At 49.9% G+C, this 25,949-nt stretch overlaps 1 protein-coding gene across 1 annotated transcript in view; it reads left to right on the forward strand.

Moving 5' to 3' along the window:
* LOC106148274 overlaps window positions 1–25,949 on the forward strand; it is a 75,441-nt gene that overhangs the window by 29,781 nt on the left and 19,711 nt on the right. Inside the window, exons 8-12 of the mRNA XM_013513098.1 lie at window positions 17,634–18,004; window positions 23,312–23,438; window positions 23,519–23,789; window positions 24,648–24,795; window positions 24,877–24,969. Coding sequence (XP_013368552.1) covers window positions 17,634–18,004; window positions 23,312–23,438; window positions 23,519–23,789; window positions 24,648–24,795; window positions 24,877–24,969 — 1,010 coding nt within the window. The remainder of the gene's footprint in view (window positions 1–17,633; window positions 18,005–23,311; window positions 23,439–23,518; window positions 23,790–24,647; window positions 24,796–24,876; window positions 24,970–25,949) is intronic.

Here is a 25,949-nt window from a genome sequence, read left to right on the forward strand (position 1 = left end):
TTTGTATCCTGCAACTTACTGAATGCATTTATTGGATTAACAGTTTTTTGGTAGAGGCTTTAAGGTTTATACTTGTAATATCAAGTCATCTGGAAATAAACAATTTAACTTCCCTCTTTCCAAATTGGATGTCTTTTATTTCTCTTGCCTAATTACTCTGGTCAGGACTTGTAGTAGTGTGCTGAATGTAAGGACTAAAAGTGAACATCCATCTCTCATTGTACATCTTAGAGGAAAATTTGTCAACATTTTTCCATTCAGTATGATCTTAGATGTGGGCTTGTCATGGATGGCTTTTGCTGTGTTGAGATATATACATTTTATGCCAATTTTTTTTAGTCTTAATCATGAAAACATGTTAACATTTGTCAAAGGATTTTTCTGCAGCTATTAAAATGATCATAGGATTTGTCTTTCATTTGTTAGTGTGATGAATCAAGTTGATTGATTTTTGTATGTTGAGTCATCCTTCGATCCCTGGGATGAATCCCACTTGATTATAGCGAGTGATCTTTTTAATGTGTGGTTGAATTTGGTTTGCTGGTATTTCATTGGGGATTTTTGCAAATACGTTCTTCAGGGAGATTGATGTATAGTTTTTTTTTATTGTGTCATTGTCTGTTTATGGTACTGGGGTAATACTGGCCTTGTGGAATGAGTTTGAAATAATTTTCTCTTCTAAAATTTTCAGGAATAGTTTGAGAAGAATTTATATTGGTTCTTCTTTAAATATTTGGTAGAATCCAACAGTGAAGCCATAGGTCCTTTGATGGGTGACTTTAATATTGCTCAATCTTGTTACTCCTTATGGGTATAATAAAATATTCTGCTTTTTCATGATCCACTTTTGGTAGGTTGAATATGTCTAGGAACTAATAAATTTTTTCTAAGCTTTTCAATTTTTTGGTGTAAAGTTGATCATAATAATTTCATGATTCTTTGTATTTCTGTGGTATCAACTATATTATCTCTTTTATCTGTGGTTTTATTTCACTGATTTTATTTTTAATTGCCATGTGCTAGCTGTAGTTATTTATGGGTTACAGTATTCCCTTTCAATACCTGTTTACAATATGTAATGATCAAGTCATGGTAATTAGTATTTTCATCTTTTCAAATGTCATCTTTATGTGTTGAAAACCTTCAAACTCATCTCTATTTGTTTCAAAATACATAATTAATTCTTGTGTAGATTGTTATCATATTGTGCTATATAATAGTAGAACTAACCCCTATCCCTCTCTTTGATTCTATTTATTTATTTGTTTTTTAAAAATCATCTAATTTTTTTTTAACTTTTTTTATCTTTAAAAAACAGCTCTTCTTTTTTGTGTTTCATTTATCCCTGTTCTGATCTTATTTGTTTCCTTTTAATTTGGGGTTGTGTTTCTTCTTATTTTTCTAGTTTCTTAAAATGCAACATTAGGTTGTTTACTTAAGATCTTTCTCTTCCTTCTTTTCAATAACAGGGATCGAACCCAAATCCTTTGCACTGAGCTGCATCTCCAATCCTTTTTACAAATTAATTAACTAATTAGTAAATTAATTAATATTTTGCTACAAGGTCTCACTACGTAGTACAGACTGGCCCTGAGGTCACTATGTAGGCTGGGCTGCCCTTGAACTCACAGCGATTCTCCTGCCTCTCAAATGCTGGGATGACAGGTGTGTGCCAGCACACCTAGCTCCTTTTTTATCTTTTATTTTGAGACAGGGTCTCACTAAACCTCACCCTCCCAGAGTGCTGGGGTTACAGTCAGGCACCACTACACTGGCTTCCTTCTCCTTGTTCTCCTTATAGTGCTGAGGATTAAATCAAGGCTTTCACACATGCTAGGCAAACACTACCACTGAGCTACTTTCCCAGCCCCTTTTTCTTTCTTTATGATGTAGGTGCTGATTGCTATAAACATACTTTTGAGTACTGCTTTTTTCTGTGCCCCATTGGTTTGGATATGTTGTGTTTTTATTTTCATTTGTCTCTAGAACTTTTAAAATTTCCCTTACAGTTTCTTCATTGCCCTATTGGCTGCTCAGCAGCATGCTGTTTATTTCCAAGTATTTGCATAGTTTCCAAAGTTCCTCCTATTAATGATCCCTAGTTTCGCGCCACTGTAGTCCAGAAGAATACTTGATGTGGGTTTGATTTTTTAAAATTTGTTGAGACTTTTATTGTCGTTGCATAGCATATGATCTATCCTGGAGAATGTTCCATGTACACTAAAGAAGAGTGTGTATTCTGTGCTCTTGGGTAGAAATTTCAAGGTCTATTTCTTAGGTCCATTTTGTCTAAAGTTCATTTTGAATCCAGTATTTTAAAATTCATCTCCTGTCTGATCAATCCATCCATAGTCGAAAGTGGGGTATTAAAATCCTACACAGATATTGCATTGCTACCTATTTCCCTCTTTATGTCCATCAACATTTGCTTTATATATTTAGGTGATCCAATGTTGCGTTCATATAGCTGAGCAAGTGTTATGTCTTTTTTTTCCTTTTCTGTAGTGCTAGGGATTGAACCTGTGGCCTCTGCTCTGAGCTCCATCCTCCTCCTTTTTAAATATTTTGAGACAGGGTCCCAAGCTGGGCTCAAACTTGTGATCTTCTTGCTTCAGCCTCCTAGAGTGTTGGGATGATAGGCATGTGACACCATGCTCAGATCTTTTGTTTGTTTTTTAGAGACCAGTCTCACCATGTAGTCCATGTGCTGGCTTTGAACTCTGTCTCTGTTACGTCTTTATGAACTGAGGCTTTTATTAGTGAGTAATGACCTGCTTTGTTTCTTGTGACAGTTTTTGACTTGCAGTCTGTTTGATCAAATATAAATATAACCTCCCTTGTTCTCTTTTGGTTGCCATTTTCATGGGATAGCTTCTTCCATTCTTTTACTTTTAACCTATGTGTTCCTTATGGTTAAAGTGGGTCTTTGTAGGTAATACCTAGTTGGATTTAAAAAAAAAATCCATTCATCCACTCTGTGTCTTTTGATTGGAGAATTTAATCTATTTATGTTTAAGATAATTATTGAAAAGTAAGGATTTATTATTGCCATTTTAAATTTTATTTTCTGGTTCTTTCAGAGGTCCCTTTTCCTTCCTTTTCCTGCTGCATATCTCTGTGATTTGGTGATTTTCTGTAGTGTTATATTTTGATTTCTTTTCCTTTTATTTGTGTACCTGCTATAGTTTTTGGCTTTGTGGTTTTCATGAAGTTTGCATTAATCTCTTCAGAGTTATACTAGTTACCCTGGTAACTGTAATTTATTTTCAGTTGCATATGAAAACTACACTTTCACCCTCCCTCCACAATTTTTTTTTTGTTTGTCTTTTTGAGACAGGGTTTCCCTGTGCAGTTCAGGCTGGCCTTGAGCTCACTTTGTAGCCCAGGCTGGTCTTGAACTCACAATGATCCTTCTGCCTCAACCTCCTGAGTGCTGGGATTCAGGCGTTCGCCACCATGCCCGGCTCCTCCACAATTTTTTGATGTTGCAATTTATATTTTCATATCATATTTATTAATAATTTATTGTTAGTTGTTATTTTTTACTCTTGATTTTTCACCTCTATACTAAAATATATACGATTTTCATAGCACCCTTTCAGTGTGGAGTGTTCTGAATTTTTCCTTTACCAGTAAATTTTATACTTCGATACATTTTCATGATAGTAATTAATACCCTGTTGTTTCTATTGGAAGAATTCCCTGAAGTATTTCTTGTAAAGCAATGGTGATGAATTCCCTCAATTTTTGTCTGGGAAAACTTTATTTCTCCTTTATTTCTGAAGGACAGCTTTTCTTGATATAGTAGTTTTGGCTGGCAACTTTCCTTTTCAATCCTTTGAGTTTATCATTCCATTCTCTCTTGGCCTTCAAGGTTTCTGCTAAGAAATCTGCTGGTAGCCTGATAAATATTCCTTTACACGTAATTTGATGCTTTTCTCCTGCTGTTTTTAAAATTCCTTCTAAAGACAGGCATAGTGATACGTACCTAAGTCCCAGGTACTTAGGAAGTTGAGGGGAGGAGAATCACTTGAATCTAGAAGTTCGTAGGCAACCTGAGCAACATAGACCTTATCTCTTAAATTTTTTTTTTTTTTGCTGGGCATAGTGGCAAACTTCTGTAACCCCAGCACTTGGGAGGCTGAGACAGGAGGATTATCATAAGCTTAAGGCAAGCCTAGACTACAAAGTGAGACCTTGTCTCAAAAAAACATCTCTCTGTCCTGGACTTTTGATAGTTTATTTATAATATTCTTCATTGGGGACTTGTTTGGATGGAATCTCTTTGGGGACTTTTGAACTTCACATATCTGAACGTTTATAACTCTTCCAAGACTTGGGAAGTTTTCAGCAATTAATTCATTAAGTAAGATCTCTGTCCGTATCTCTGCCTTGTTTCCTTAAGAAACACCTATAATTTAAATGTTTGTTTGCTTACTGGCATCCTATAAATTCCATACTATGTCTTCGCATTTTTTCTTTCCTTTTTGTCGCTTCTGGGTAATTTCAAAAGACCGATTTTCAAGTTCAGAGTTTCTTCTGCTTGATCTTGTCTGTGATTATAGCACTCTATTTTATTTTTTATTTCATTCGTTGAGTTCTTCAGCTCCAAGATTTCTATATCATTCCTTTTTAAAAAATGTCTAATTGTGACACTTATTTTCCTGATTTCATTGAATTGTCTTTTGTAGCCCCTTCATCTCACTAAGTTTCCTTGAGATTATTAATTATTTTTCTGGCAATTTGTAAATTTTCTCTGCTTTGGGGTCACTTACTACCAAGTTACTCCGTTCATTTGATGGTATTACTTTACCTGCCTTTCCCTCTTTCTTTTGTCACTACCTTGATATCTATGCATCTGGCAGAATTATTCTTTCTTCTGAAGTTTACAAAATGGCTCTGGAGGTCTGGGCTTGGGGAGCTGGGTACAACTACAGTTTGGGAACCAGAGCCAATAGGGCACAGGGATGAGGCACTGTGCAGTGGTGACTCTAGACCCTAGGATGGTGGGGCATGGCAGTATCCCAAACTCTGTAAAGTCAGAGGCAGTGACAGCAAGAACCATGGGGTGGCAGAGCGTAGCTGTTACTTGGGCCCTGGGCAGCAGGGAGCAGCACAGCAATGACCCCCTACTCCCCAGGGAGGGAGTTTTCTCAGCGGCCCAGATTCTAGGGAGCTTTCTAAGTTTCAGGGAAGGATGGAGGGCAGGATGCTTCAGTTCGCCCATTGCTCTATTTGCCAGGGATGTGGGATGCCACATTAGCTCAGCCAAGGCACCCTTCCTTTGGAAGGCAGAAGGCAGCTTCAGCTTGGTCCCCCAGGGGCAAAGGACACCAACAGTTATGAGGATAGATGGTGCAGCCCCACAGCATCTTAGCTCCACAGGCTTGGGTGTAGCAGCAGCTCAGACTGGGACTGGTAGGCCACTGGGCAGGGGGTTCAGTGGTGGCCAAGTCTCAGGGATGGACAAGGTCAGTGGCCACTTGCCCCAGAGCAGGCCATGTTCCAGCAGTGGCTCTGGTTCCTGAATGACTTAATGCAGTGACCTCGTATGGGACAGGGGTGGCTCCTTGAAGGAGCGTGGTTTTGTGGACTCCAAGTATCTCCTCTGGCTGTGCTCAGTGCTGTGAGGATCCAGGGGCCCCAAGTGGTGAGGATAGTGGGTGCCCACCATGTTGCTGGGTACTAGTGACCTCTTTCCTGCAGGGAGAAGTCTTTCCTGGTTCTGAGCTGGTCCCCACTGGGAGATGGGGTGGCAGAGATTAGGAGTTTCCTTGACATTTGAGTTTCTGTGCTCTGTGGGTTTTCTGCTACTCCTTTGCTATACTCTTGGGCTTCTTTGTAGCTATTTTCCTCCTGGTCTACTTGTTCATTTATTGTTTCAGCTGTCTTTGTTTGGAGCAGGGGATGAACACTAAAAGGATCTAATTGACCACTTTGTAGGTGTCAGAAAGCAGGACCAATTCACTGTTTATTGTGAGGGACTGTCCTGTGTTTCATAGACTTGAGTGTCTTTGACCTCCACCTGCTAGATGCTAGTGGCACCTTCTCTTCAGCTGTGACAACCAGAAATTCCTCCAGGCATTGCCAGGTGTGCCTTGGAGGTAACATTGCCCTGGGAAACACTGTTATAGGTTCACTCCTTTTGGGGCAGATGTGGTCCGTGCGGGAAGACCAGGACTTGCCTCTAAGGTCTGACAAAGAATGATTAGAGCTATAAGGGGGAGAAATATTGAAGACAATGATGGCAATAATGCATGTGTTAGGTATTCTTCAACTGGTATTTTATTTAATCCCCACCCCAGTCTCCAAAAATCCATGGTGCAAGGTTGGTGAATGAGATCATGGAAATTCAGCACCTGAAAATCTTACCTTTCTTACTTTGCAAAAGAAATCCCATGTCCTCAGCTCCCCCAGCCTCTTCTCTGGGTCTTGATCATCCTCCCCATCCTTCCTAGTATTGTTCAGTTGACTGGAGATCCTGAGCCAACCAAAGCTGCTGTGGAGGAGCATCTGTCCTTAGAATTGCTCATAATGCTTTCTGGCTGTGGATTTCAATTCTTGGTTCTTTGCTCACCTTCACTGCCTTAAAGGGCAAAGTCACACCTGGGTAGATCCAAGAGGTAACACCCTAGTTTTATGAAGAGCAGCAAATTTTCCCCTCAGAATAAGGATCCTCTTTTAGGAATGCTAGTCTAAATACATCTGACCACAGCTGATCATGGAGCACTGTAGTTTCTTGGTCTAAAGTTCTTAAAGAGGAGCAGACAGGCTTGCTCAGGCCCATTCTTTCAATCAGTAAACATTTCCTGAGCATCAAATGTGCATCTGGCCTGATGGATGGAACTGTTATGGAACCTGCAATCTAGCTGGGGAAAGAGAAACAGAAGTCAACAAGCTCAACAGGAGCATAAACGATGCAGCCATTGTGCTGAGCTAAGGAGCCAGGGGCCGGGGCTGGGAGGGCCACCTTGGCACAGGCAGCCAGGGAGGGCCTCTGGCTCAGCCTGAGCTCTGCAGAAAGTGGGGCCTGCGATAAAGGCTTACATGTAAGGACTTTATGGGGATGGTGAACTCAGAGAGCGGTGGACCAGGGGAGCAGGGAGAGCCAGTGTGAAGATGGGCCATCAGGCTGGCCACTGAACCCATGGATGATCCATTCCATAGATCAGCTGAAGGGCAGAAGGGGGATATGGGGGGGACATCTATCTAGCAGCATCAGCCCCTTTTGGTTAGATGTTTACCCCAGGGGATATTAACCTTGCAGAATATTTAGGTCACACGTGTGAGCTCCCTGCGGGTCTCTATTGTGCAGCATCCAACCTGGGTGAGGCACTGTCCTGTTGTCCCTGCTGGGAACTGAATGGAGCCTCCACAGGTCCAGGTGCTACAACACAGCCAGAGGGTGCAGCAGAGAGGAGAGTCCATTGGCATGCAAGGTGCTCGACAATGTCCCAAGCAGCACCTCCGGGGAAGTGACGTGTGGGCTGGTACCCAAGGTAAAAATGAATAAGCCTTGTGCTTGACCACTGAGCCACCTATAAGAAACCTTCCAGAAAGAACACATGGTTGTGGCTTCTGTTGATTATTTCTCAACTTTGGGGTGACCTGGGGCTAATCCCTGCGAGCCTCGCTGGTCTCTGACACCCATGTAGAACTGAATCTGAGTTCTGCAGTTAGAGCATGTAAGGAACTCCAGAAATCCGATAAAGACCACGGTGCATTCCAGCTGGAACCTTATTGATTTGATGATAATTATAGATCCCTGTGGTTACTGGGAACAGTGCCATCCAATAGAAACACATGAAATGTATATAATTCAAACATTTCTAAAAAGCTGCATTAAAATAGGTAAGTTTAATTTTAATAAAATATTTAGTTTGGTCTATCCAAAATATTCTCATTTCAACATGTAGTTGATATAAAAAATGAATGAGCTATTTTACATTCATTCATACTATGTGTTCTAAATCTGGTCTGTATTTCATACCAACAGCACATGTCAATTAGAACTGGCTGTATTTCAAGCATTCAATAGCTACATGTGGTTAGTGACTTCTATATTGGACAGCGCTGCTCTGGAAATTAGAAGTGCAGTTTATTACATGTGTTTCAATGCTGTGTTTCTATCACGACCACCTAGAAGAGTGAGTGGACAACTGGACCATCAACCGATCACTTGCCCAGGAGTCTGCCAGTGTCAACCGCTGAGGTGTCAGTTGGAGTGCACATCCTGTGATTTAAAAACAAAACTGAACATTTTACTTTCAGGCAGCTGTACATTTACACTGTAAGGAATAATATGAAGCTGTAAATGCCCTGAACCCAGTTTCCCTGCAAGGGTACGTAACATCTTGTGAACTGTGCTACGATGTCATCACTCGGAACTTGACACTCATACAACCCTCAAGATTCATTCAGATTCCCCTATTTTACTCATATTCATGTGTGTGTGTGTGTGTGTGTGTGTGTGTGTGTGTGTGTGTGTGTCTGGGTATCACATATCTACCACACAGTTAAAATACAGAACAGGTCTGTTCTGGTACCGAGAGTGATTACCAAGGAACAGAATTTTGAGTATAAGTTTTCTGAACTGGTTCTGAGATTTCCGGAATTGGCTCTTTGGTCTGATTAGATTTATTTAATTAATTTATTTATTTTGTTTTTTCTGGTACTGGGAATCGAACTCATCACCTCACGCTTGCCAGGTAGGCGCTGTGCCACTGAGTTAAATCCCCAGCCCCAGGTCTGATTAGATTTAAAGGTGCTGAAGATTCTATTTCCAGTAGTGGAGAAATCACTAACGTCCATGGTGTGAACTGTTTGCAAAGATACATAAAATATTGGATTCTTCTAATCAACCAGTTAGAAGAGGCAAGGAACCACGTGCTTCTGTATATGATACTTCATAATTTTTTTTTGGAAAACTAAGCACTATAATGATACTGGTTCGTTGCTCCTAATGTCTCTGGAAAAAGTAGTGAAAAAAGGGAAGAACACACAGATTGGAATCCCAGTCTGAGGGCTGCCTAAAAACAACCTCAGGGCTCCTAGGGTGAGTCCTGAAGGAGAGCCCTGTGTGGGGGTGGTGGAAATCATTTGCGGGGCCTCATCCTGTGACTGACCAAAATAGCAAAATGAGTTCTCAGTCTTGACAATATTTACTGTTAAAGCGAGCCATTGACTGGCATGGAATGGGATCCTATAATGTGAGATGGAGATGTAGGAGAAGACTTTGGTGAAGGTAAGGACACTGAATCCCTAAGCTCTGAGGAATATTATTTGCCAGTAGAAGAAGTTATCCTACCTCTTGTCAAATTGCTTTCCCCACCCTCAGCCAAAGAAGTGCAGCCAGGAACGTGCGTTCATGGGAGTCACTGGTGTTACCCTGTCCCTCACCTTCCTGAAGCAGCTGGCTTGATAAACCAGCGAGTGAGTCAGTTACAGCTCTGGCTAGGTGGAAATGCCTCTCAGGGCTGGGGCAAGGCTCTCCAGAAGGCTGTGTATGCTCCGAATCAACATCTAATATATGGCCCTGTTTCTCTTAGAGCCAGGATTCACAGGTCTAGGAATCAAGGAATGGAAATGGACGTGCACCTGTCACTATTATGCCTAATGACTCACTAGTGAAAGTTTGGCTTCCTGTTTCTGAGACTTGATGCTCTACCGGCCTAGAGGGCTTAGTTTTAGAGGAAGGAATGCTTCCGCCAGGAGACACAACAATGACTCCATTGAACTGGAAGTTCAGACTTTTTCCTGGCCACTTTGGGTTCCTTGTGCCTTTGAATTAACGGGCAAAGAAAGGAGTCATGGTGTTGGCTGGGTGATTCATTCCAACCACCGAGGGGGAGTTGGAGCACTGCTTGTAGTAGAGGTGAGGAGGGGTATGTGTGGAACACAGGGTGGCTCTTATTATTACCGTGCCCCTTGCTAAGGACAGTGAGAAATGACAACAGCACAATCCAGGCAGAACTGCAAATGGTCCAGACAGACCTGTCAAGAATGAAGATTGGAGTCACCCCATCAGGTAAAGACCCATGACTGGCTAAGGTGCTTGCTGAAGGCAAAGGGAATACAGAATGGACAGTAGAAAGAGACAGTTACAAAAAACAGCTACAATCATGTGATCAGTTTCAAAAATGAGAATTCATTTGTTATGAGTTGCTATGAGTATTTGCTCCTTTTTTGTTTGTGTACATATTTGTATATGTATACATATATGAAGCAAATGTCTTTGTTTTGTTTCCTCTCTTGCTCCCTTTTGTGTAACATAAGATGTATTGGCTGTATATCAGTATTTAAGCACTATTAATTTCACATCATAGTACTTCAGTTATGGGACCTCAGAAGAGCAAATGTCAAGACTTCACCTCCTCCTCTGGGAAAGGAGTAGTGCATTTTCTGTTGTACTGGGGATAGTTGTGTCACCTTACTTGAAATCATGACCTTGTCAATGTCTTTATTTGGAGAGCAAGTGTAGTTTATGTATTAGTCATTTTCCCATCCCTGGGACAAAACTTGACACTCACAACTTAAAGGAGGAGAAGATTATTTTGGCTAACGGTTTTCAGAGGGTTCAGTCCATGGTTGGTTGGCTCCAAGGCAGAAACTGCATGGTGGAAGGGCCTGGTGGAGAAAAGCTGCTCACTCCACGGCAGCCAGGAAGCAGAGAGAGAGAGAAGGGAGGGTCCCTTCTGGGTCATGCCCCCAGTGACCCACCTCTTCTAACCCAGCTCCACCTCCTAACAGCGCATTCAGCTGCTGGGCTCATGGGCAGATGAACCCATGGGTGAATTCAGAGCCCCAAGATCTAATGACTTGCCAAACACATGAGGCATCAGGGGGCATTTAAAATGCACAGTGAGGACAGGAGCGTGTACTTGTAATTGTTTTATGTATCATTTGACTGGACTACAAGTTGCCCAGGAAGCTGCTAAAACATTTTTTCTGGGCATGTCTGTGAGGACATTTGAAAGTGCATCACGTTCACCAATTCAATCCATGGAGGGACCAGACAGCAAAAAAGGCAGAGGAAGGGTGAATTTGCTCTCTCCTTTGGAGTTGGGACACCCATCTTCCGCCCTTGGACATCAGTACTCCTGTTTCTCAGGTCTTTGGGGTGGGACTGGAGCCATTGCACTGGCTGTCCTGGTTCTTCAGCTTGCAGATGGCAGATCAGCCTCCATCCTCCCAATAAATGTCTTTCTCTATACGTGCATCTCCGTGGTTCTGTTTCTCTGGGGATCTGGGCTAACAGAGGCCTTTACTCAATATCCCACCTATGGTAACATCCCCTGAAACTATAGTACAATGTCACTACCAGGAAGTTGACTTGATACTTCCTACTGGGTTATATCACTTGTCCATGTGTATGTGTGTGTGTTCAGTTCTGCATATCACATATTATCTTCATGTATCCATCCACCAGCCAGTCAGGATGAAGAGTCCCATCATCACGAGGCCCCCCAGTGCTCCTCACGACCTCACCGACTGCCTTCATGCACCCCACTCCATCCCTCACCTCTGCAAGTCATCAACCAGTTCCCCACCTCTCAAGCTTTGCCACTCCAAAATTGTCATATCGATGCAATTGTAAAACATGTGACCTTTAGGATTTTTTTTTCCCCACCCAGCATAATTCCCTGGAGATTCATCCAAGTTGTACTTATTGATACCCCATTCCTTTTTGTTGTCTTGTTTTTTTGAGACAGGCTCTCACTACATAGTCCAGGCTGGCCTTGAACTCCCTATGCATCTGAGGGTGGCCTTGGACTTGTGGCCATCCTCCTCCTACCTCAGCCTCCCGAATGCTGAGATTACAAGCCTGCACCACCACACCTGGCAGTTCCTTCTTTTTTATTGCTGAGTAGTATTTCACATCCTATGGCTTTCTTTTTTTTTTTTTTTGGTTTTTCTCCGGTACCGGGAACTGAACTCACGACCTTGCGCTTGCCAGGCAAGCGTTTTTGCCGCTGAGCTAAATCCCCAGCCCGTCCTATGGCTTTCATTGGGTTTTAACTAATTACTTTGCTTGTCAAGTTGCACACAGGTCCCTGGTGTGTTCTTCAGAGCCAGTTTCTCCTGGCCAGTTGGACAGATGCTGTGTCTGTCCAGCCGGGTGGTCTGACTGTTTTACTGAAATGATTGCTCAAATGACTGAGGGCTAAGATTAAGGATAGGATAAGGATTAAGCCATGCATGCAGACGAGGAGCACATTTATCCAGCGTCCAAGGCTTTGGCTCTGCTGCCTGCTTCAGATGCTTTGGGGACCAGGAGCCATGACTGCACTGGGAACAGAAAGAGGATTATTTAGGTCATGGTTTTGGAGGCTGGAAGTTCAAGATCAGGGTTCACTATGTCCCTGGTAAGGGCCTTCTGGTAGATGGTCTCCCCTGGTGGGGGCCCATGTGGGAGACTGGCAAGAGAAGACGCAAGAGAGGAGCCGGGTTGCCTCCTTTGCAGCAGCCTGCCCCTGAGGGCCCTGACCCAGGCTCAGAGAAACACGTTAGTCCTTTCGGAGGGCACAGGCAGCCCTACAGAGCGCATCTGTGTGGCCGGTCCCCTGTCATCTGCGTGTCAGAAATGATGAGCTGCAGGTAAGCCCCGGGGAGAGGAAGACTTGCGCTTGACCTTTGTCCTTGAACCCAGGTCATGTGTTAGGGACATCCTGGTTCCTGATACTGCTGGGGGCAGGGGTGCCCGAAGTCTTACCTCCACTTGGCTACTTCACATTCTGTCCCTCCCAGGAGAGCCACGGAGATGGCAGGCTGAGCAGAGGGACCATCTGCCAATTGATGGCGGTCCTGTCACCCGCCAGGCCCTCCCTGGCTCCTAACATCAAGCCGGGGGTCACCATGGACCTGGCACCTGAGCCTCTGAGTGCTGAGCTTATCCAAAGCCCCAGTGCTAGGTGGTGGTGCTGGGCGTAACCCTCACTGCTCCATGGAATCCTCTGTGGTGCAGCGGGCTGGGGCGGGACTGTTTTCTGTGGCTCAGAGGCTACTGTGAGGTCTGCATGCCAGAGCCACCTGCAGGCCACCTGGCATGGGGCAGGACCAGAGGCTGGGGCACGGTGTGGTGACATCCAGCTCTCCCAGGCTTTCTAGGTGCTTCCTGGGGCTCTGTGGGGCACTCTTCAGGGTCCATCTCCTGCAATGTGGGGCTCTGGGGTGAGGGTGAGTCCCTGCTGCGGCCTGCGTCTCCCGCTGAGGCTGACCTCGGCCTTCCCCTCCCACCGCACAGGGACGCTGATTGCTCAGAGCCGTGAGCTCTGTCCCCGACTCCCCGTAAGGGCGTGGCTGGCCAGTGCTGCAGGACACAATGGGGGGAGGCTGGGGCACAGAGGACAGTGCTAGGCACATCCCCGACGGTGGGCGTGAGTCTCCACTAGACAGGGACAAGGTAGAATGTGGCTGAGTATGGGGCTGGACAGTGGGTAGGGACACAGCGGGTTGGGCTCTGGGAGCTGTCCCTGGTCCCTTCTCGGGTGCCCTCCCCCTCCCCTCCCAGGCTGCTCCTCCCCTCTGCTCTAGGCTGCCTCTGCCTTTGAAATCCTATCTCCCGTCTCCTTCCCTGTGTCCTCCCCATCCTCCTGGCCTCAACTGTCCCCTGCCCCCGCACCCCCACCTGCTTCCATCCACAGCCCCTCCCCCTCCCCTGCTGGCCGCTGCCTCCCTCCTGTCCTGTCCTGTCCTGTCCTGTCCTGTCCTGTCCGCTGGTTCCAGCCCTTCCCTGTTCCTCCAGGGGAGAGGTTGGAGCTGTGGGTTAGGTCTCCACCTACTGCCCTGCCTGCCACACACCTCAGGTCCCAGACCCACTGTCTCCTCCTTCTGTCCATGGAGATGCAGCTGCGGCCCCTAGGAGGACACTGGCCCAGCCCCCAGGTGTCCTGCCAGACCTCTCTGCTCCCAGAGGCGGGATGCCAGGCCCTCTCCCCAGGCAGCCTTCCCGACCCTGCAGGAAAGGCCCTCTTCTTCCTCTTCCTCCTTCGCCTCTTCCTCCTCCTTCCCTTCCTCCTGTCCCTCCTTCACTTACCCCTCCTCCCCGCCTCTTCCTCCTTTAAGCCCGCCCAGCTCGGTGGGCTTTGCCTGGGTGACAGCTTCCTGGGCGAGGGTTCTGCCTCCACCTTGCCCCACTGGGTAAAGCCTGGGTCAGGGCCCTCAGGGGCAGGCTGCTGCAAAGGAGCCAACCCGGCTCCTCTCTTGCATCTTCTCTTGCCAGTCTCCCACGTGGGCCCCCACCAGGGGAGACCATCTACCAGACGGCCTTTACCAGGGACATAGGGAACCCTGATATTGGATGTCCAGCCTCCAAAACCGTGACCTAAATAATCCTCTTTCTGTTTCTAGTGCAGTCATGGCTTTCTGTTCCAAATGCAGCCCCTGCATTCAGGCATAATCTCTGCCTGAAACTCCAGGCCGGTCCTTCCCAGGTCCTGCTCCCTTCTGCCACTTGGGGCTCAGCATCAGTGTCACCCCTTCTGCAAGGCTGTCTCCTGACAGTCGCCTGACACGTGGGCCCCTCCCCCTCCCACACCCCAACGCATCTTACATTTCTGCACCCTGGTTTCACTTCCTCAGACGCCACCTCCACCTTGCAGGTGCTGGGTGCCAGGGGGAGCTATAAGCCAGCCAGGTGGGACCCCCCCCAGTGCCAGGGGATTGAGAACTCTCCAGCTCCCCACCCTCTCTGAAGCCTTGCCCTGCCCCAGCGGTCCTAGCTGCTGTCAGAGGCCTCTGTCTGTGGAATCAAACTCCCAGTGCAGCCTGTCCGGCTGCCTGGTTTCAGATCCCAGCTCTGCCACTCGGCAGTGGAGCCATCCAGGCTGGCCCTGCCCTCTGGGTCTCAGGGCACACCGGGAAATCGGGAGGATGAGGGTGCTGGGGTGAAGCTCAGGCTCCGGGTGAGAAGTAGCTGAGCTAACACACATGAAGAATATGACACAAAGCCTGGCACGTAGTGATCACTCAGCAGGTAGCAGAGCTGCAGAGACGGGTACTTGGATGGGAAGCTCACCCCACAGGGCATTAACAGTCAAGTTTATCAGTCTGATGTGTTGCTGTGAGCCCAGCCCCGCTTCAGCCCTGGGAGGTGTGGGCTCTTTTTTTTATATATAAAGTTTTATTAGCACATGCTTGTAGCACATAACAATTACATTCATTTCTGAGAGTAGGTACACATACATAACACATCTTAATTCTTCTTGAGTCCCTTTCTCCTCCCCTCCTTCCCTTCTTTCCTCTCTCCCTCCCTCCTGGTGTCTCCTTTCCATTTGCAATGACTCTGTCTCCCTGTTTCCTATGACCTATTTTGCTCTTTAATCTGCTTATAGTTTGGCTCAGGAGCTGTGGGATCTGAGGTCTGAGCTGCCCCACGTGGCCTGGGCAAGTCAGACTCCCTCCCAGCCTTGGCTTATCCATCTGTAAAATGGGGCTGCTTCACCAAGTGACAGTGGGAATCCAATGACTTCCGCACACTTCCTTAGTGAGCACTGGGACAGTGGCCGAGGACTCAAGCTCCAGAGGGAGCTTTGCACAGGCCTGGGTGGCCCGTCACAAGCATTTAGATCTGGTGTGTTCCCCAAAGATCCAGATGTTACAGGGTGCTTTTGGGCGGGGTGAAAACTAAGGCAGTGTCTTCCAGTCCTTGGGGCTGTGCCCTGCGGATCGTGGGACCCAACTACTTCTGCTCCTGGGCAGGAGCGAATGGTTTTGTCCCAGCACGCTCCTGCCCTCGTGCGCCGCCACAAGCCCAGAGCGATGGGGCCCGTCCGGCATGGAGGTCACGGCATCTCCAGAGCTGAGTCAGAAACCTTTCTTCTCTCCGACCTGATTCATCGCAGGCATTTGTTACAGTGCAGCTGCCTGAGAAGGCAAGCGACCCCTTGTGCCCTGTGGGTTCCTCTCGCCCGGGGTTCCTCCCTGGAGCAGCTGGGGGCTGAGACTCCTGGGCCTGCAGCCTGCTGAACTTACCCGCAGCATCTGCATCTTGGAGGCTGAAGCCTAAGCCGGGAAGGCCGGGTTCCGGGGGGAAGGTCTCCCTGGCAGATTTGCTTGGAACTAAGGGAATTTCTGGGATGTGGGGCTTTCAGTGCTGAAACGTGGGAGCATCCAGGCAGGCTGGGATGAGTTAGTCACTTCCAGGGCAGTGGGGGTGGGAAGAACACACACAAAGTGGAGGCTGGGAGGTGTCGGGTCGATGGCGGTGACGGCTGGGGCTCCGCGTGTCACAGCTGACACAGCCCCTCTGCTGGGTTTCCCAAGCCTCCCAGTGATCTGCTTGATCTCTCCATGTGGAAGACTCCGAGAAACTCAGGCACAGAAGGAACTGGCAGCACGTCTGGGTCGCCAGAGTTGGAGGACTCACCCGCTCTCCCGAGTGGGAACCCAAGCCCACTCTCCTCCCCTCTCATCTACGGCTGAGTGGTGAAACTTTGGGAGGGGTGGCTCTGCCCCGGGTGGGGACCCCAGGCCAGATCCAAGAGGAGGGGAGACACTCAGCTCTCCCGCCACCAGGCTGCGCTCCCCAAACTTGCCCACCAGGCCCGTTGTTACCGTGGCACTGTGTGTCCTTGGGTAAGCAAGCTTCCTCTCTGGCCTTGGGTGGGACGATGTCTCCTACTGACCTGGCAGGGCTTTGCTGAGGCTCAGCCAGGGAGACCCTGTTCTGAGGGTGTGCGGAGAACACTGATAAGAATAACACAACTCACAGAGTGTCCCTCTTTCAGGGCACCTCTAACTCCACACAAGGACACTCAGTGGGGAAGTGGCTGTATTCTCCGTTTTCCAGGCGGGAGCACTGAGTGAGGTCAGGGGAAGATGTTGCCCAAAGTGGTCACAGGAAGCGAGGGTCGGGCTGGGAAGCCAGGCCAAAGGGAGCGGGCACAGTGCCCCCTCCAGACCCTGCTCCCAGAGTGCACTTGGTCCTTTTGCCTCGCCCTACTCCATTCTTCACCCTCTGATTTCTCTTCTCACTGTGCTATCACGAGTGGGAATCAGATGATTGGTTTTCCTGCTCATTATCCACGCCTCCCACTTAAGCGGCGGATCCAAGAGGAGAAAGATTTTGTCTTTTATGTTCCCTGAAAAATCCTCAATGTCTGAGCAGATCCTCAGGGAAGATTTGTCGAAGAATTCGATCATTTTCTAATTAATAGTACGACAAAGGAAGTGTGGTGCACCGCAGCGCCAGCTGTAATGCATTGCCCCGTGCCAGCCAGAAGATGGCAGCAGAGAACAAGGCACCTGCCGGGTGGAGCCCAGGTGAAGCGGCAGGTTTGACCTGCCCGGGTCCTATAGCTCTCTCTCTCTCTCTGTATCTCTCTCTCTCTCTCTGATGGAGTGCATCTTCTTCCACCTCCTTACCCTAATCACTAGCCAGGCTTGAAGGTCCCAACCCAACAAAAGGAATCCTGTTTTGCTACCATACATAAGAACTGTCACTGAATATGCCGAAAAGGAGCGTGCACCAGGCGCCGCATGCGCCCTACTGCATTGGACGCCACGGCACTTAGCCTTGATTCGTGGGCCATGCGGACCGGAAGCCAAGGTGCAATCATACTGCCCACCTCACAGTCAGTGGGGTGCCTGGGGTCCTTAACCACGGTGAGATAAAGCCTCTAATCTTCCACTAGTCCACCGAGAAATCAATGGACTGCACCAGGAGGGAGTGAGTTCCCCGCGGCTGGAGGTGTGCAAGCTGCATCGGGTAAACTTCCGGCAGGTGGAGAGGTTGCAGGGGCACAAGGTGCCCAAAGCCGCTCCTGGCCAGGCAGAGCCCAGTACAAAGTCGGAAGGCTCTCAAGACAGCGACAGCGGGGTGCTGAGCTCAGTGCACAGCCCCTCCCAGCTGGAGGCTCTGTGTGACCACGCGGGTGCACACTCCCTGGGTCTGGGGCTGCTATGGGAGGGATGGCGTCAGGGTCGTCCCAAGGCTGGCGTGATGCTAAGGGCCTGCACAGGACGGGGAGGCGGCCAGAGGGACCTGGCCTTGAGCCCGCTCGGCGTGAGCCCAGCCCTGCAGCAACCCAGGCCTCTCGGATCGTTGCTTCTCCCAGGACAGGGCCCTGTGTCCCTGCACCTTTTATCTTCCTCTCCTGCCTGTAATTTATCTCCCTGTGAAGTGCTTGGCGCGGCCCTGGAGGCAAAAGGCCATTTTGATGGCCCATGAATCTTTCCTTTACGGATCCGCCGGCCACTCTGTGCATGGCCGGGCTGACCCACCACTTCCTCCCTGCCAAGCAAGGATTAGGGAGCCGTAAAACAAGGACCCCAACTCCCTGGCCGGAGAGCTCACAGATGGGACTCAGATGCTCCAGCCGGAGGAGAGGGGCTGCCAGGACTAGACCCTTTCCTGGGGAGCCCCCATTTCTAGGCCCCTGCCCCACAGAGGGGGACCTCCTGTCCAAGCCTAGTGAGAGACACCCCCAAAGGGAGAAGGGCTGTCTGCTGATGCTGGAGGTAAGAGCAGGGAGCAAGGGAGCCCAGGCTGGCCGGGGAGGGAGGGCAGCCTGGTGGAGCTCGGCACGCAGAGCTGAGCACCAGCATGGCTGGGCACTTACCATATACGTGGTGGCCAGGTCTTCCTGGGCTGCCCTCGTCCACTAGGAACAGATGGAGAAGCCAGGCACGAGGTGAAGTCGCTTGCTGAGGCCACACAGGAAGTGATAAGGCCGGTGTCGGAAGCAGGGAATAGATAACAAAGGGAAATTCCCCCATAGAGAAATTTTAAACGCATCACTCTCAAAAAACATTTCCTAAATGCTATCTATTTTTAAAACTTGGTCACCATGAATGTCATCATTACTCCGTTTCCCTGAAAATGAGATCTAACTAGAAAATAATCAGCCTTGAGCCCTAGAGATCCGAAAGGCCAGACCCAGTCAGCTTGCCGTACCTGGCTTACAGAGTGGCCTCCGAGCAAGGGAAGAGTGACATGTTGGCTTCTGCACCACACTGGCCATCACCATGGAAACGACAAGTGCTTATTTTCCAGGTAGGTCTTATTTTCAGGGAAACACATACTGATAAAAAAATTAAATGAAAATAAGAGGTGTGTGGTACAAAATTCTGAAGCAACATAAACTAAGACTTTGAGAAAGATGTTTGTCTCTCCTCCCTTGTTGGTTCTAGACCCCCACATCTCATCCCAAGAAGCAACCCTGGCTACTAAGTATTAATAGCTTTCCAGAAAGAGTCTAGTGACTAGAAATAACTGACATTTTTTATCTCTTCCATATATATTGTTGCATTTTTTACTTTAAAGAATCTTAATATATCTTGGAGATATATCCGTGTAAGAATGTATAAAGACTGTCTCCTTCTTCTTCCTGGCTATAGTTTATTCCACTGTGTGGATGGGGTGTTTTGGCTAGCTATTGCTATGTAACAAATGACCCTGCCTCTGAGTGGTTTCCTACTTATCATTTAGTGTATTGCATGTGTCTGTGGGTTGCTGGTTCTGCTGATGTTGGCCAGGTGCACTCAGCCCTCTCTGGCTGGGGCAGGTTGGCTCGGGGGTAGTTGGTTGGGTGGCTTCAGCTGGGTCCTGCGTGAGTCGCCCACATCCCTGCGGCAGACTGGCCTGGCTGTGTTCTTAGAGCAAGGCGGGATGCAAAGGGAACAATGCCAGCAGCACGGAGGGCCCGGCACCCCTGCTTGTGTCCCAGTCACTCGCTGGTCTAAGAGCCATGGGTAGCGTTACAGAGTTGCTGGGCAAAGGTGCAAGGCCATTCTGCCCGGGCCATCAGACCAAGCTTGATTCACCTGGACCTTAGTGCAGAGGGCGGAGCAGGAAATCACACAGGGCCGTGCCACGCCCACCTTGGGGAGGCAGTCCTGGCCTTCTGACCCAGGGAAGGTGTCCCTGGCATGGCCTCTCCACCTGGAGCCCCACTTAGACCCAGGACCATCCAATCATGCAGCTGCCACCCTCCCAGCTGCAGGGCTGGGGCTTGGGAAGTGGCTGTCCTGCCTAGGAGGCAGGCGGGGCCTCTGCCCCAAGCTGAATGAACCTGGCTGGCTTCACAGCCAATGATGTCCCTGGAGAATGTGGAAAAAGGTCTTCTTCTCTCAGTGTACACGCTGTGAGGCCCCTGCAGCCAGCCCCTGAGCTGGCTCTGGAGGCCTAGACCCATAGGGAAGATAATTTAAATGATAGTCAAAGGATGGGAGTCTTAAAAAGGAGGAGAGACATCCCTGCTAGCTTGGGAAGGGCATCTGCAAAGAATCCCTTGAGGATGGGACAAGAGCTCCAGGCTATGAAGGATGAGTAGGAGTTCACCAATAGGCCCAGAAAGAAAAAAAGGATATTCTAGACAAAAGGCACAGCCAGGGGAAGGGAGTGGAGGTGTGGGCAGGGCTGGAGGAGTGGCAGAGTATGTGTGTGAGCTAGAAGGAGGCTAGAAGGAGACACACCGAGGAAAGCCAGGACCAAAAATCCTAGAAAAATGTTCCCACACCTGAGGTGTATTTCATGGTATGCAGGCAAAGCCTACACATCCGCAGTCTCAGACGCAGTGAGGCTTCCTCCAGGAGCCCGTCCTGGCCCCAGCTGGCTCAGGGCCGCCACTGAGGTATGCAGTGCAGCATGTGTGACACTCGGGGTTCTGTGTTGTTGCTGTGGCTGCCTGGTTATCGTCATCTGCTCCCATCAGTGTTGAGTGCTCTCTAGTGGGGCCAGGTGGTTCCTGTCATCCTGGTGTCCTCAGCACCATACACAGGCTCAGTAGCTGCAAGGCTCCTGTTCAACACTTAACAGCTGAATGACTGACTGAACGGATGGATGAATGAATGAACGGATAGATGACTGAAAATATGAATGGGTAGAAGGGTGAATGAATGAATGGCTGGCTGGATGAATAATAAATGGATAGCAGAATGGGTGAATAGTGGGATGGATGAATGAATGAATAGATGGTTGGATGGATGGATGAGTGGATGGATGAGTGGATGGATGGATGGGTGGATGGATGGGTGGGTGGATGGATGGGTGGGTGAATGGATGGATGAGTGGATGGATGGGTGAATGGATGGACGAGTGGGCGGATGGACGAGTGGGCGGATGGACGGGTGGGCGGGTGGACGGATGGGTGGATGGACGGGTGAATGGATGGACGGGTGGATGGATGGACGAGTGGATGGATGGATGGGTGGATGGATGGATGACTGAACAGGAAAATGAACAGAGGAAACAAAGACAAATAGATAGCAGTACTGGATTATGGGTGACTCCAATGTCTATTTTATAATCTGTCCTGTCTGCAGCTTTCCCCTGGTTTTATTTTATAATCGAGTGAAAATCAAATACACATTTTTCTAATGAGGGACCAAGAGGCTGCTGTGGGGGGACAAGTGAGGTGGCTGCTGCTGTGTCCTGGTGTGGGGCAACATTAAAGGATGGGGGCCACACGAAAGGGGCCCTGACGGAGCAGGGCCTTGCTTTCCTCAACTGATAAACAGTAGCCGTGCCTGTACTTAAATGACAAAGTTCAAAGAAAAACCGTCATCCTGTGTTAAACTCAGTCTCAGCCTTCTGCCATCCTGGTTAATGCCCCTCACTCCCAGGTGAGGGTCATTATCCTTATTGTTCAAATGGGGAAGCTGAGGCAGTTGTCCATTCAAATCCTAGTTCAGCCCTAATTAAGTAGTGATGGTTAAGTTGATTATGTCACCTTGACTAGCTTGGAAGCCACCCAAGGGATGTTAGGGTACACTTCCGGGTGTGTCTGGGTGGGTCATGGAAGGCTGATCTCGGGTACTAGATCTGGTCTCTGGCCCCTTCCCTTCTGGTGCTGTTCCCTTACTCTGCTTCCCAGCTGCCGTGAACTAACCAGCTTCGTTCTACCACACCTTCTGCCGTATGTTACTGTTTGGAGCCAGTAGACCATGGACTGAGTCACTCAGAACCGTGAGTCAAGTCAAACCTCTCATCTTTTGAATTGTGTCAGACTTTGTGCCTAGCAAGGGGAAAGCCAGCTAACCTAGGATGAGAGACCCACAGAAAGTTGTTTCCAAACCTCAGATTCCCTATCTGGAAAGAGAGGACAAAAAAGTCCCTTGCAGCAGCCAGTGGGATTGTGTGCGTAATTCGACACGGGCAGCACCGTGAGCTGTCCCTCTCACCATGGCCAGAGAGGTGAAGTTGTATCCTATAGTCACACAGCAAACAAGTGGCTGAGCTGGGGACCCTGGTCTCTTCCCATCCCCAGGGAGGGAGGCTCCCTCTCAGACAGGGTGCTGACTGGCCGAAGCCGGGCATGCAGTGGGGCTGGCTGTGGGGCCCTGCCGCGAGCATCTCCCTGGTGGGCAGTGTGGACAGAAAGGATCACAGGGGTTGGTCCATCAGGGGCTCCGGGCCGTGTACCCAATGAATCGGGTGGTTTCCCAGCAGCAGCCGCCGCACTGCTAATGGCCTCCTTCATAACCATCCGAGTGATAACAGACAGATTTAATTAAAAAGCGCACACGTCCCCCCTCGGCAGGGTGGCTGCAGCCAGGGCGTGGGGCCTGCAATGAAAACTTAGCTCTATAAAGTCAGTGCACAGGCGTGGGGGCCTGGAGCTGCCGGGATTTCTAGAAAGAATGTGCCCCCCTCCCTGCCCACATTATTTATCGAGTTAATTTTGTCCTCTGGCCGCAGTGTGAACAACTCCCAGCTCCTGAGCTCTGACCTGGCCTCGCCTCCTGTTGCCAGGCTGTGCTGGGCACAGCCACCTTTTTTGGGGAGGAGCGAGGCTGGGGACACCAGCTTTGCACCCAGGTGACATGAGCGTGGCCGTCTGAGGCTTTGTGGGGTTGGGCTGGTGACACCTCTCTCAGGTCTTCTGTTTTGGCATCCAAAGTTATAGTTGCACCCCAAGATGAGGAAAGGCACTGTACCCCAAGGACGCTGTGCCACTGCTGTGCCACTGTTATTATCTGCATCGTGACAGAGCCCAGCAGGCCTTGGCTGGGGGCAGCTGAGGCAGGTAGGTGGGGCCCAGGCAGGTGCCCAAAGTGGTGGACTCAGCAGTGAAGAGCGGAGACTTGACAGGGACTCAGGTCTAACTCCTGATTCTGCCACTTACTTGCTGTGTGGCCCTGGGGCTTTGTTTTTCTCATCTGTAAAATGGGGACAGACCCAGAACCTTCCTTATAGGCTGAGAAATCTATGAGTGTTCATAGGGCGTGAGATTGAGTGTTGTGGCACCAGGAGGATGATTATCACGCCAAGTGGAGCTTGTTTTCTAGCCTGGCCTGGGGCTGTTCCCCTGGAGGCTGCCAGGCTGCACCCAGCAGGCCGGAAGGGGACCTCCCGTATGTTTACTCCCAGGTGCCCACCGCTGTCAGGCTGGGGATGGAGGCAGCCGCCGTGTGGCCAGATAGGTGGCCGATAGCGGGCCTCTGGGACAAAGCTATCGGAGGCAGCGACAGGATACTGAATGGGCTTCTCCGAGCCGGTGCAGAATTGCATTTGGCTTGGATTTAATTAAAAAGACTCAAATCTTTCTGATAATCCTCCCGGCAACGGCTGGAGCAGGGCCTGAAGCCGGCTCCCTGGCAACGGCGCATCCTGCTGATAAAGAACTTGCAGGGAGGAAGCCGCGAGCCCCTCGCCCCCAGCAGCCCAGCAGCCAGGGCTATCAGCCCTGCCCATCGCTGCGCAGGGGAGGGCCGAAGGGCGGGGAGCAGCTGCGGCCCCCATCTCCACAGCCAGCCTGGCCTGCTCGGTGCCCACGCTTCCGCAGTGCACAGGGTGGACTCTTTGTTCTCGGCCAAGCCCTGCACCCCGCTTCCAGCCTCCTCCCCAGGTGTGCCTGGCTCCTGCCTCCTCCTGGCCCCCCACAGAGGCTGTGGCCCCCATCTCGCTACTGTGCAGGGGGCAGGGGGCCGCCTCTGTTAGAGCTGAGACTAGAGGGGCAGGGTGTGGCCGGGCACTGGGTCCTTCCAGGTACCACTCCCGCCTCTGAGCCTCTGCGGGCCTCTGCGCGGCAAAACCCGACTTGTCCTAAATCCCAGCCTGGGTGTTCCTCTCCCTCCTGATCTGATTTACGTGTGAGTCCCCCACCCAGTGGAGAGTGCACCCAGAGAGAGAGCAGGGCTCCCTGGCTGCTTGATGCCTGGCTGAGTGACAGACTGAGTGACAGGCTGAATGACAGACTGACTGACTGACTGACTGACTGATAGACTGACTGACTGACTGACTGACAGACTGACTGACAGACTGAGTAACAGACTGACTGACTGACAGACTGACGGACCGACTGACTGACTGACAGATTGACTGACTGACTGACTGACTGACTGACAGACTGACTGACTGACTGACTGACAGACTGACTGACTGACTGACTGACTGACAGACTGACAGACTGACAGACCGAGTGACAGACTGACTGACCGACTGACTGACTGACTGACAGACTGAGTAACAGGCTGACTGACTGACAGACTGACAGATTGACTGACAGACTGATGGACTGACTGACTGACTGACAGATTGACTGACTGACTGACAGACAGACTGACTGACTGACTGACTGACTGACAGACTGACTGACTGACAGACTGCTTGACTGACAGATTGACTGACTGAATGAACGAATGAACGTAGCTGGGCCAGGCTGCCTCAGTGCGGGGCTCTGACTCAGCCTCACTGCACACCACAGCCCGGCAGGCAAAGGACAGCTGCAGCCTGAAGCCTTCATCATCTCCATCACGGTGTGCTCCTCACTCACACTGCAGCCTCCACCTCCAGAGGAGCGCAGAGGCAGCCCCGCGCTGGGTGGGCCCTGTCGCCACGAGAGCACCTGCTCCGTGCTGTAGCAGGCAGGAGACAGGGGCTCTGGGCTCAGACGGATGGGTTCGCTGTTCATCCCCATCGCCCTTGAACGCTAGGGCCCACGGCGAACCACCGCACGCCCTGGCCTGGGCTTCCCGCCCCGCAGTGTGGGGACCCCTGTGTTTCATGCTGACCGGGATCCAGCTGTGGTGAGCAGCAAGCCCCTGGTAGCAAGAGTGGCGTCACATGCCTGCTTATGTTGCTCTATTTTACAGATGGGGAAACAAAGGCCCGGGAGGCAGAGCTGGGGTTGGAAGTCAGGGCGGCTGGGTGGGAGGGTCCTTATCCCCTGTCACTAATCTCTCTGGCCTCCTGGGGTGACAGCTTCTGCTTGCTCCTCCTCCTCTTCCCCTCCTTCACCTTCTTCTTTTCCTCTTTCTCCCCTCTTTATGGACGGAGGACAGAGCTCAGGGCCTCACACATGCCAGGCAAGTCCTTTGCCACCGAGCTGCAGACCCAGTCCCTTTGACAGTTTTAAAATTCTGAGGCAGGGTCTCTCGGAGTTGCCCAGGCTGGGGTACAGTTCATGATTCTCCTTCCTCAGCTGTCTCAGCAGCTGGGGTACAGGCGTGCACCCCACGCCTGGCCACCCAGGCTTCTTGTCTGGTTTCTCCTCTGCTCAGTGACATCCACCCGCCCACCACGAGGGCCTTTGCTGGCCAGCCCTCCCCTCTGGGTCCCCTCGCCACTTTCCCCTTCCCTCCCCTTCTCCCCATTCATCTCTCCCAGGCATCTTTCCCGGGGCCCAGGACTCAGCAGGGGGCAGAGAGGATGTCACCTGTGACATCAGAGCTCTGGGGAGGACAGGTGCTGAGGGAGGGGGGCTGAGGGACTGGGGCATCTTATGGGGAGGTGGGGCCAAGGCACTCGGAATTCAGAGGCCCTGGTGGGGAGCAGAGGTGGCCAGAGCCAGGTGCGGCTGTAAGGAGGAGGGAATGCTGCTGGAAGTTGGTCCTGGAGCAATGGGGGTGTGTGGCTGGGGGGCGGGGTCTTGGGTGGCTTTAGACGTCAAACTCCTGCTGTTAATGCTCTATTTTATTTTATTATTTGTGTACGGGGGATTTAATGAACCCAGAGCCTTTGCACTGAACTACATCTCCTGCCCTTTAAAATTTTTTTTTTTTTTTTT

This window comes from Chinchilla lanigera, unplaced genomic scaffold, assembly GCF_000276665.1.
Source record: "Chinchilla lanigera isolate Chin_1 unplaced genomic scaffold, ChiLan1.0 scaffold00018, whole genome shotgun sequence".
Classification (NCBI taxonomy): Eukaryota; Metazoa; Chordata; class Mammalia; order Rodentia; family Chinchillidae; genus Chinchilla; species Chinchilla lanigera.